The sequence below is a fragment of the Cricetulus griseus genome, chromosome 7 (genome assembly GCF_003668045.3).
Source record: "Cricetulus griseus strain 17A/GY chromosome 7, alternate assembly CriGri-PICRH-1.0, whole genome shotgun sequence".
NCBI lineage: Eukaryota > Metazoa > Chordata > Mammalia > Rodentia > Cricetidae > Cricetulus > Cricetulus griseus.
Window position 1 is genome coordinate 13,692,465 of NC_048600.1, and position 12,169 is coordinate 13,704,633.

Genomic DNA, 12,169 nt, shown 5'->3' on the forward strand with positions numbered 1-12,169 from the left:
AAAACAAAACAAAAACCCAAAACCCACCATGGTGAGATACTGCTCCTCTTTTCTAATGCTAGTGACAACCAGAGGCCCACAGAATGCTGGGGCTGCAAGGCACCGAAACCATACCATGTTCACCTGTGCTCCAGAATGGACAGACCTGGTGCACACACGGAGTCTGCAGTCAAGTCTGAACTGGAACCTAGGTCTCCAGACAGGCTTAAACTTGGAGAATACATCTCTAGCTCTGATTTGAACCTTCTCACTGAATTCTTTGTAGCTTATGATTCATAAGCTAGATAATCTACTGTAACAAGTTAGTGTATTACACAGAAATATTAGGGTTATAAATTCCTGCCATTCAAGTTCACATTTTTGCAGGAAGAACTCGGAGGGCTGAGAGTGGATGCCATACCCAGGTCTGTGGAGGCTGTGTCCCAACATTATAGGCTTCAGGAATAAGAGAAGACCTGGTGTTCTGCCATCCTCTCTGGCAGCAGTTGCCCAAAGGGGTCAATAGGGAGGGGTGGGGTGAGGCCTTGGGGACAGGGCACTCATAGCCCACCAGTCTGCATGGCCTCAGTCATCTGGTAGCAGCAGAGACCCCCACCATGGGCTTAGCTGGCATCATTGATAGGAGTCCGGCTGTCACCCAACAGTCTCTCTTGCTCACCCTCTTGGGTTGGGGGATGCCAGCTCCTGGACAGGCAGGCTAGCAGTGGATGGTGCAGTCCATTGTAGAGGGCAGTGCCCATGAGGAGGATGAAGAAACCAAGGATCTGCAGTGGGTGGAAGGTCTCCCAGCCCAGTGCAAGGCTCAAGGCCCAGATGACCACGGTGCGTAAGCTGTCTAGCACCATGCGGGTGGTGGCACTCAGTTCCTTGGTGACACTGATCCCCGCAAAGTTGAAGAAGGCAATGCTGCTGATGTTGCCCAGCAGAGCCAGGGCAATCAGGGGCTGTCGGCCCACCTGGCAGAAGGCATCCAGTGCATCCTCCAGCATCCCACGAGGGTTCCCACTAAAGGAGTCAGCTGGGATGTAGTACATGGGCACGAGGAGCAGCGAGAGGGTCACAAAGCCAAAGAAGCCTGTAGGAAGCAAGGATGCTCATCACTTTCTCCACCCTGCCTGGGGCGTCCCAGCATGCCCACAGGTAGGCAGTCTCTCATCTCAGAACCACTGTTTTTGCTAGGTTCCTGTGGTCCACTCCTGGGATACGTTCCTTCGCCTTGATGTTAAATCCCACTCAAAGGACAACTCACTGGTTTCCAAACTCACAACTGGCAACTCAGGCCATCGCCCTGTCAGGAAGTCCCTCTCCCCTCCTCCTGTCTGTTGAAAGCTGTGACTCCAAGGTCACCTTTCCTGCCCTAAGAGACTCAGAACTGCTCAGCAAATGAGGTGCCTGAGTATGAATGGTTTAAGCTCAAGTGTACTGTCTGGCCCCTTCCTTGCTGTCACTGCCTCTAAGAGGAGCATGTGTCTTGCTCATTTTCCTTCTCTGTCTCCTCTCCCCTTGCCCATGTCCCTCTGGGGATGGAGGCTCACTGTATCAAGTGGTTGCCAGGCCCTGCCCCGAGCTCTACTTTTATGTTTTCATAGCACATGCTGCCCCAGCATACCCTTCCCACCAGCTACGGCTCCCAGGCCTGTGCCCACACGCACCCTCAATGCCCACTGCCCTGAGCGGGTGGACATTGTGTTTGTAGACAAACTTCTCCTCTAGCACCATCTGGATGGCAACGATGATCTGGGCCATGATGATCAACAAATCACCTGAGGAAGAGAGGCTGGAGTGAACAGGGCACCATGGAATTAGGGCTGGGGGTGGTGACGGGAGGATCCAAGGACAGAATGGCAAGTCAGCTCCTGATTTTTCAGGGTTGAATATGGGTCCTGTCTTCCTGGCCCGAGGGCAGGACAGCAGGCTGGCCTGGGGTTCCAGAAGGCCCCAAGAGAACTGCCTTGGCCTGAGAACTGCATAAGCAACAGGCCCAAGACAGAACACTTCAGGGTTAATTGTGAATCTGAGTCGGCACTTCATCTTTTTTTTTTTTTTTTTTTTTTTTTTTTTTGTTGTTGTTGTTGTTTTGTTTTTCGAGACAGGGTTTCTCTGTGTAGCTTTGGAGCCTATCCTGGCACTCGCTCTGGAGACCAGGCTGGCCTCGAACTCACAGAGATCCGCCTGCCTCTGCCTCCCGGCACTTCATCTTAAAACGTGCTGCAGAGGGTACTGTTGGGGGTCTGGGCTACTGTGATGAGAGATGCATAGGGCTGGGCATGTGTCAGAAACTGGTCCTTCTGTCCCTCTCCAAAATAGCAGTTTGTATTTGTGAATATGAGCCACGGGTCCAGACAGCTCCCTCATGCTGCTTGTCTGTCTCTTCCTTGCAATGGTCACAGTCTTCTGGTCTCCCTCACACTCTACCCATCATGTACCCATCAGGTATATGACCCCACCCAGGACACACGGATGGCAGAGCTTGGATGAATCTGTGGGATGACTTTTTGCTAGGCTTCCAGAGAGGAGGGGACAGGGGAAGCAGCCTCAGGTTCCCGCCTGGCCTCACCTGTGATGACTTCGCTGAGCTTGTGTTGACTGTCATGCTTGCTCAGGAGGTCAGCGAGGCCAACCACCACCAGTCCCACAATGGTGGCCAGGATGCCCACCCACTGGCTTAGTGCCAGCCTCCGGTTGAGGAAGGCCACTGAGAACAGGCCTGTGAAGATGATCACTGCACCCCGAAGCATCTGGAAGCTTGAGGCACTGGTCATGTTCAGGGCTAGCAAAGGAAAGACATGATCAATGGCTGTTAAGGGCAAAGGCTGGCTGCCACCAAGGTATCCCCAGGGAGTAGGGACAAGATGACTTGCTCACTAAGTCTTGGATGTGCACATGTGAAGCCTGAAAGAGGGTAGGATGGGGTGGGGGCGCTGATTCACTGGCAGCCTCTTAAACATGGCCTCACTGGCCAGGTTACTTACTTACCCACGTACATGAGGCTGGTTCCAGTCATGTCACACAGGGCTGGGGGCAAGAAGAGTAGGGCGTTGAAGGTCTGATGCGGCTCTACACTGGAGTCGGATTGTCTTGTGGCTCTGCACTGGAGCAGGTAGAAGGCAGCGAGGCACGAAAACTCTCCCAGGAACATGCCCACTGCCTGCAGGAACAATACTTGAGGACTCAGCATGGAAAGGACTTCAGGGCCACCTTTAGCAATACTGTTTTTTTGTTTGTTTTAATATAACCACACTTCAGACAAGAGCTTATCCTAGAATCCCCAAATGTCAAACAAACAAAAGCAGAGTAGCTGTGGGTCTATCACAGGGGTCCCGGAACATCTCAGTGGACACCCTATGGGGTGTGTGTGGCATGGTGTAAAAACCCATCAGGCCAACCTTTTACAATCCAGACTTAGGTTCAAAGACTCATGGAAGGTCTGATACCTGCTGCTAACACACTGGGGATGAATCTGAGCCTTCCAACGCTCAGTCCAGAAATGGGGTATCTTCCATGTCTCCTATCCCAATGGAGTTCTGGGCTCAAGGGAAATGCACAACATACTTTTGTCACTGGAGCTAGTGCTTTCCATTTGTCGAGATGGGGCGTGGTGAGAGCATGGCCACTCATTAAGATCATGCAGACCTCCCATGGAGGACTGTGCCCCTTCCTGGGGCACTCTTGGACTCTGACCCTATTCTGTGAGAGGAGATAGGTAGATGGCTTTTGGGGAGCCAGGAGAGGTTCACCCCTAGGCCAGGAAAGAGAACAGCCCCAGAGGTGCCTAGAAGAAGCCTGGCAGATACCAGGAAGATATGCTGGTACCTGGAGGAAGGGATGTTCGAAGTTGTGCTCCTTGCTTCCTCCACAGCCTTCAGCTCTGAAGTTGTCGGCCCACCTGCAGTAAAGAGAGGGTTGTCAGACTGGAGGCACAATGAATTCTCCACCTGGCTAGATTCACACTCAGCCTCAGTTGACACTCCTTTTCAGAGGAGCCTGTCTCCATGGTGAGGGGTTTTAAGACAGTATTTTATCAACTTGCAAACATAGACTTGTAACTTGTAGAAATCAGGTATTATTATTACATTAGTGTTGTTTATATGAAGTGCATTACACCCATTACTCCTCAAAATAAAATTAAAACCACTGCTTGAAATTGAGTGTACTAAATATATACATTACAAAACAAGGTGATTTTTTTCCCCCTTTTCTTTTTCCTGAGACAAGCTCTCACTATATAATCCAGGCTTGAATTCGAAGTCCTCTTGCCTCAGGTGCTTGAGTGCTAGGATTATAGGCATGTACCAAGCCTGGCAGTAAATCTACTCTCTAATATTTGATATCTTTATTTCAACTTGTTTGGCTTCTTTTGAAATCTTTGATTTCTACCAGACTGTCAAAGGGACCAGTACATGAAAAGTGTTAAGAGTCTCTGGTCATATGGACATGGGGCCACACATCTGTAAGCGTACCATTAAAGTGGCCAAGCCAAGTGGACTGATGTGAACTCAAGGCCAGCTTGAGCTACCCAGTGAGTTTGAGGCTAGCTTGGGTTATGCATAGAGACCCACCACCAACCTACCTACAAACCAGCCAACCAAACCAACCAACCAACCAACCAACCAACAACCAATCAATCAAACTAGCAACCAACCATCCTACCAACCAACCAACCAACCCACCCACCCACCAACCTATCAGTCAAGCCTCTTGTCTAGAGAGGCATTCAGGCTGAGGAGATGACCACTGGATCCTTCACAGTCCAGAAGGCCCTTGTAATACATACCTAAAGCATGTAGCACCTGCCATAGAGTACAAAAGCCAGTGAGTACCACCACAGACAGAGACCAGTAGTGGAAATGGTCCCCATCCAGCCTAGAACTTTTCCAGCACACTTCAGGCAGCAACACCCATCATTCTGAATTGTTGCCATCTAAGCACAAAAGCTCCTTCTGACTTTCCTTCCTGTTGAGCTGCTATGGCCTCCAGACTAATCCGTTTTCTAACTGGAGATCCCTTTGCCACCTGGAGCCACTCTGACCTTGTGAATTTTCTTTTCTGGATAACTACCCCAGTCCTTTCTAATCCTCCACCCTCCTGGCTGCTGACTTCTGGAAGTGCTCCTGTGAGCCCAGGACTAAGCCATGTGAATGATATGGCCCAGGCAAGAGACTGGCAAGATGGCGGCCCCTCCCTCATGTTGGACATCATAGGTCAGCTGACAAACTCTTGACTGTACCAGCCATGTTGCCTCCTGACTCTAGCTGATACACATTAGCTGTTCCCATGAGCATAGGCTTATACACACTGTAGTTCCCATAGCAGGTAGCTGACGTCTCTAAGGTCGAGACCCAGGGCTTCTCTGGAAAGGTCTCTTCCTTGGAACGCCTCACTAGGGCAGCCATATTGCAGCATACCCATGTTCCGCACTTACCAGTTAACAAGCCTGAGTTCCCAAAGAATGGGAGGGGGTGGGCTTCTGGAGGGTTCTTAGGAGCAATGGCCAAAAGACAACTGAAAGGAGAAGTTCTAACATGACTGGCTCCAGGGGAGAAGTCTGGAGTTCTGCACAGTCTAGGGGAATGGGACATAGCTAGTTCCAGCCTCAGCTCCAAAGGAACTAAAAGCCCTTACTACATAACAGAACATCTCTCATTTCTGGGGCCTGATCTCCTACTGGTTCTGGCTCTTGCACTCACGGGCAGGATGGGACATGGGGTATGAGTGGGGGTCCCGGACAAGATGCATGCTTCATCTAGGCAGGCCCGTTTGGAACTCATGTTTGCTGTGGTTGAAAGAGCCTCTGTGAAGGCCGAGGAGAGGTAACTATAAAGAGGAAATGGTGAGGCTGAGTGAAGGGTTCAGGCTTCCCTGAGGGCACAGAGCCACTGACCCAGTAAGGGAGAAAGCCAGGGCTCCTCCAGGAGGTAGAAGGGAAGTGACATCAAGCCTATGACAGCCAACCACAAGCTGAGGCCAGTGCTTCCTTGTGGAGGGGTAAATGGTGGTTATAGACGTCATCTACTCATCCTGGTGCTGTCCCTTTAGATCACAGACTGACACCCAAGACCCTCTAAAGACCCTCTAGATTTGGATATAGCAGTGTGGCCATTACTTAGCAGCACCCTGGGCTATTGCTTGGGTTCACAATCTACGCTCCCATCGAATGCTCATCCAGATCCCACAGAGTTCTGAATGAGTTTAGCACGGGAGCTTCCATACTCCATCTACTGCTCCCTGCCCATCACAGCACAGCCCAAGAGGTTCTATTGAGTGACTGAGCCTTCCAGACTCTAGCTTGGGCATGTGATAGGTGCTTTAACCCCTAACCCAGTGTCCATGATGTTGTCTTCCCATGGGTCTGAGGTGGCCCCTGATGGTGCAACAGGCACAGTATGGGCCTGTCTTCTGGGGAGTTAGCTGGCTGGCTGCCCAGTTGAGCCTTTCTCCTTAAAAATTGTCTAGGCTTTCTCTACAAGGTAAGCCTGGTTTGTCTAGACAGGCATTGCTGGCTGGCTTCCCACTGGAGAAATGGAATCTCTTTGTATCTAAGAACCTATCCAACCAAAGGACTAGGTGTCAGCCTCAGTCCAGTGTATCTCTTCAGGCCTGGGAGGAGACAAGAGTAGGTAGGGGTATGGGCTCATGGTGAGTGTTTCACAGACAGGATCCAAAAATCAAGCCTCAAAGTAAGTGCCTGAGGATGCCAGCTGTGACCCCTACCGTCAGATAACACTTGGCTGACCGGCAGTGCTTCACCACATCTCTCCAGTCTCACTAACATTTATTTTCCTCCTTTGACGATGGGTCTCACTATGTAGCCCTGACTGGCTGAAAACTCGCTATGGAGATCAGGGTGGTCTTGAACTCACACAGATCCACCTGCCTCTGTTGGGATTAAAGGTGTGCACCATCACAAATATGTTTTTTTAACATGCAATTCGTCAAGCACTGCTTGTACCAGGCATGGGCGGTCTGGTGAAGCTTCACAAAGGTCTTCATTTTCAGAGGGTGATGCGGGCTCAGGGTGAAAAGTTCAGGGTTTTCCAGCTGACAACATGCGTATCTGTGGTCAAGCCCCACTGCAGTTCACCATCAGAAACAGAGAACAGCCAGAAGGCTCAGCATTGGGTCACACAGGCTGGATGTGTTCCAGACGTTCCCAGGCCAAGTGTCAAAAGTAGTAGATAATACAACCCCTGTAAGACCAGGCCTCCAGCAAGTGTTCAATACACACCCTCCCTGTCCCTTTCCCCTCCGGTTCCATGTGAAGTCAGAACCACATTCCCTTGGGTAGGGTCAGTATGGTCTCATTGGGCTTTGGCTAACAAGTTCCTGGGGGTGGGGGGCATTCATTATCTGGATACTTTCTGCTGCCTGAGGCAGAGGAAGCTAGAAGGGTTCTCTGGGTGGTGTCTCCAAAGTTTCACAGCCATGACATGTAGAACTAAAAGAAACTTGGCCATTATCCTGCAAACCCCCTTATTTGACAGATAGATGAACCCTTGGTCCAAGATGGGCCATAGGATTAACAATGCACAACAGGGCTGGTATTGGGAATGTTAGTGTCCAGTTCTGTGCTTTCACCCCTCTCAACTTTCCCCAGCCTTCTTACTCCAGCCTGTTCCTGCTGAGGCTAGAGAGGGTGCACCCTCTGCTGACAGAGGCCAGCTCCTTTCAGGGTTCCCTGAGTGTCAGCAGGCAGGCTGCGGGGTGGGTAATTATGCTGGGTGGTGAGTCACTTGCGGTAGGCCTTCCTTACTCATACTCAAAGCTCAGCATTCTGGAAGCTGTACACACAGGGGTGACAGAGACTGAAGAAATGTCTGATATGCCCAGTCACCGCTGATTCCTGCAGAATTGCTACCATTTCCTCCTGAATTGCACTGTTTGTCAAGCTAGTGAGACAGCTTCTTTGTCTCATCCAGGGGTCTTCAGAAGGGCCACAGCTTCCCCATGAGTAGGTGGCCCTCTATTATGAGGGGATACCTGGTGGCCAACCTCCCGGTGGCAAGCACTCCCATTGCTGTTGGTGAGGAGACCTTTCTATAGTTTTGGGGGGAACAGAGCAGAGCTTATCATACCCATTTTACAGCTGAGGAGACTGAGGCTCACAGAGACCCAGTGCTTCCTCTCATCACACAGCTTCTAAATTTCATGTTCTTTCCCTCTCACTGCTCTGCCCTCTGAACCGGCTCTCTTAAGCTGGTCCTGTAGCAACATAGTAGCCACAATGTCAAGCCATTCAAAGAACCCAAAGGGCAGGGGCAAAGTGCCAAGAACAAAAGTTGAGTGGGAGCTTTTTCTCTTACAAAGGCCTGGTGATGCCAAGAAGTTTCTTGTCCACAGGTGGAGACAGGTGCTACAGTCAGGCTCATATGCTCTCCCTGGCTGGGTGGGCTCTTCAACCCTCAGAAGCTTGGGATGGGGCTACCTTGGGAGCTTAGCAGGGAGCTCAAGGATCTGTTTGACCTTGGTTCCTCTGGTGACTGAATCAGGTAAAAAATAAATGGCTTGGTCTCAGGGATTTGGTCAACGGAACTGGCTGGTGAGAGGATGAGGAAACAGCCACTGAAAGGAGAAGTGCCACTTCCCAGGGAGGGGACCTTAGTCAAGGCAGCAGTTAGGGCTTTTCTCTCTATGGGCACGTGATAGAGCTTTGTGGTCTTCTAAAACCTGCTGAGTGGGCAGAAGAGAGCGGACCTGTGGTCCCTGCAAAGAGGGCAGCATATACCCTCAGACGCTTCCTCATCTGGGCCTGCCAATCTTCCCAGGGACTCTGGGAAAGGCAGCAATGAGCTCCTCTTACACGTCTGCCACAGGCTCTTAAGTTGAGCAAGTGGGATGATTGACAGAATTCCCTGACCCAGGTAGAGGCTTGCTGTCTAGTCCCATAAGGAGGGTACCCTGAGGGTAAGGATGGGAGTAGGAGATGCTATTTATAGAATCACACCTTCTAGACACTGTAGGGAGATAAGAGAAGAAAGCCTAGGGAGCCAGGACTTTGGGGCAGTATAGTCAGTCCTAAAGACTGGTATGGGGTGGAACTAAAGTCCTGAGGCCTGGGTGTCAACCCACTCCTGACGTCAGTAAGCCAAGTTACAAAAAGCAACTTATTTAGGGGCTTCCTTTGTAAACTGTAAGGGTCAAACTGGGTGATTTCTGTTCATAACAATATCATGGTAGTGGATGTCTGTAAACCCAATACTTGGGAGGTGAAGGCAGGAGGGTCCTGCATTCAATGCCAGCTAGGGGCTATATAGTAAGACCCTGTGTCAAAAGCTAAATAAATATATAACCAACTGGTCTCCCAAAATGAATGGTGAGGTATCCAGCCCCGCTCCTAACTGAGGGTAAACTGTAAGGGTCAAACTGGGTGATTTCTGTTCATAACAATATCATGGTAGTGGATGTCTGTAAACCCAATACTTGGGAGGTGAAGGCAGGAGGGTCCTGCATTCAATGCCAGCTAGGGGCTATATAGTAAGACCCTGTGTCAAAAGCTAAATAAATATATAACCAACTGGTCTCCCAAAATGAATGGTGAGGTATCCAGCCCCGCTCCTAACTGAGGGTTAAACCCATGGATTCTAGAGTTGGACCATCACTCAGACTGAGACTGAAGACATCACTTGGGAGGTGAGTTGAAGTTGTGTGTAACTGAACCTTTTGCGTTTCAGTTTCCCATCTAGGGATGATGAATCCATCAACTTCCCTCCCTGAGATCATGTCCAAGGATGGCAAGCTTGTAACTTGGTAGGCCTGGGTCCTGTGTATTGACTGTACACTCCCCTCCTCCCCCGTGCCTCCTGCCGAGGGGGCCGCACCCAGTGGAAACCGCAGGCCAGCCACACCATTTTCAAATGGTAGTTCACATTACATCACGGTGTACTTGTATATGGTATACTCCCCCAAACTTCTTTTTCGCAGAGTGTCTTCTCACTATTTGCTTCAGAACACTGTTAACAGTCCAGCTCTGGGTCCTATCTCAGGATGAGGGTCAGGGGCACGTGAAGGGGGAGTATAATGGAAGGGGACACAAGGAGACAGGGCAAAGGACAGGATCAAAGGTTAAACCTCTCACCTGGGTGCCTTCTTCCTGACTGGCAGCCTCAAAGGGTGGGGCTTCCTGGGACAGAGGATCCCCTGGCTTCCTACCTGACCGGTTTGGAGATTTTTAAAGGAATGACTGAGTCAGCTTGGTTTATCTAAGCAGTAAATGACCACTTGGATTCTCCCTGGGGACAGCAGCCTTGACAGGGTAATAGCCACTTTGAGCATTAGAAGCTATGTTAGGCTGATGCGAGAATCTCATCACAAGACACTCAGAGATAAGCCCAAAAAATGCACAGGCCCCCTTCTAGGTTCCTTAGATTGTGCCCTCCTTTAGGGGGAGGGAGGGGGCCCATTGTGCCTGGCATGCATGCACAGGGACCTTCTCTTGGTCATTTCTGCCTTCTTGTCCTACACTATGGGTACTTTATGGTGACCTGCTGAAGTGACTGCTTCTCTCCTAAGCATTTCACAGCTTTGATAGTTTGTGAGACAAAAGAAACCTGAGAAGTAAATCAGAAATGGTTACACAAGGCTCACAGCGAGCTGCATGCGCAGAGGCCAACGGAAAGCCCAGGAACCCCAGAGCACAGCCCTGGAGGTCAGGAAACCTTTTACTGGAGTCACCACACCAACTCTTCTTGCCTAACAGGACCCAGTAGGAAGTGAAACTGGACTTAGAAAGGACCATTGTCCACTCTTGTCCATGTGCACACTGGACAAAGGACAGGTGCTGGTCACACTGAGGATTTTAGATGGTGTAGAGAGGAAGAAAGGCCTTGCTTTGAGATAGGTACAGATGAAGTGTTGTCAAAGAACCACCAAGACAAAGGATAGGCCTTTCTGCCCATGATAGAGGAAGGAGGTCATATTGGGCTCCCCAGTTTCATGATGCACCGTCCTACGGAAGACTGTTACTCCCACACACCAGAGTTGAAGTGGTCAGCTACCTTCTGGTTGGGGCTAAGGACATTTCTCTCAGACAGATACTCTGATACTGTGGGTCAGCCTTGTGGCTTCATTCTGGAACTGGTTTTTACCACCCGCCTTTGTGTTTCCCGCCTCACTGGCACCTGCCAGGTGTTCTCATCTGCAAGCAGTGCCAGAGTGTCCCAGCCTCACGTGGTTGACCACACCACTTCTTTCTTTTTTTCAATCCTGTCACTTTTAACAAGTCACTCCTCAGGTCGGTGTGCCCTCTGATGATGGAGGAGGTAAGTCCAGCTGGGCATTTGATGATGTGACCAAGCCACTTGGAGCTGGCCTTTCTCTCTCTTTCCTGCCTCCAAGCCTCTGCTACATAGGAGTCCCAACTAAGCATCAAGATGTAGTCTAACCCCTCTTTCTCCATGAACGACCAGTAGCCACCTTCTGGCTTCCCCATTCCTTCAGTTCAGCCACTGCAGGAGCTCCAGTTCGTCCTCTGCAGGCCCCCAGCCCCAGCAGGGAGCGCCCAGTCTCTGCCTGCAGCACCGAGAGCGCCGCTGGGAGGAACTGATCCAACCCTTCGGCTCAGAGATGAGGAAACTGAGGCTCGGAGACGGAAGTGACCACCAATCAGAGCGGGCTTCAGATGCCCGCATCCTCCCGGCCTCTCATCCCTTCGTCCACACCAGCGCTACTGAGCTCTCGGTAATGTGGAGGGCTGGTGGGGCTGGAGAGTAGCCGATGGGAGGGTGACAGGGCAGGGCGCAGGGTGCCCAGCATCCATGGGCCCAGCAGGCCCCTCCCGGCCCGACCCAGACTCACTTTGCTGAAAGCGTGTTGATGGAGCCGGTGACCAGCATGAGCCCGGCCAGGAACAGCTGGTACTTGGTCCAGGCCATAGCGTTGGACAGGTGAGATCACTTGAACCAGCAGCTACAAACCGGGTCATCCGCGAGGTGGTGACTTCGACTCAAGAGCTTCCGGGCCGAGAGTCATGTGACCGTGCTGGCCCCCGCCCCGTGCCTGCTAGCCCCGCCCCGGAGCTGCTGCGGGTCCTCCTCCCTGTCCCCTTTCTCCCTTCCTCTCCTTTCCTCCCCCTCCCTCTCTCTTTTTTCTCTCCGCCCCCCTCTCCTCCTCTCTTTCTTTCTCTCCTTCTCTCTCACTTTTTCGTTTTGCCCTGCTAGTGCCTTAAGCGTGCTAA

General features: G+C 51.2%; 1 protein-coding gene across 1 annotated transcript; it reads right to left on the bottom strand.

Moving 5' to 3' along the window:
* Positions 1-290: 290 nt before the first annotated feature.
* Slc35f6 (solute carrier family 35 member F6) lies at positions 291-11,969 on the bottom strand. Its single transcript, XM_027424516.2, has 6 exons — positions 11,791-11,969; positions 3,814-3,886; positions 2,977-3,148; positions 2,558-2,770; positions 1,653-1,763; positions 291-1,075 (listed from the first exon to the last, which is right to left on the bottom strand). Exons 1-6 carry the CDS (start codon positions 11,865-11,867, stop codon positions 603-605), a joined length of 1,119 nt encoding a protein of 372 aa, XP_027280317.1. The 5' UTR covers positions 11,868-11,969; the 3' UTR covers positions 291-602.
* Positions 11,970-12,169: the final 200 nt, after the last annotated feature.

Excerpts from the sequence above, each read along its gene's own strand:
- Slc35f6 (XM_027424516.2), bottom strand. The coding sequence starts at position 11,867 with ATGGCCTGGACCAAGTACCAGCTGTTCCTGGCCGGGCTCATGCTGGTC. Across the intron at positions 3,887-11,790 it reads ATCAACACGCTTTCAGCAAA|GTGGGCCGACAACTTCAGAG; the intron begins GTGAGTCTGGGT and ends TCTTTACTGCAG. Across the intron at positions 1,076-1,652 it reads CAGGGCAGTGGGCATTGAGG|GCTTCTTTGGCTTTGTGACC; the intron begins GTGCGTGTGGGC and ends TGCTTCCTACAG.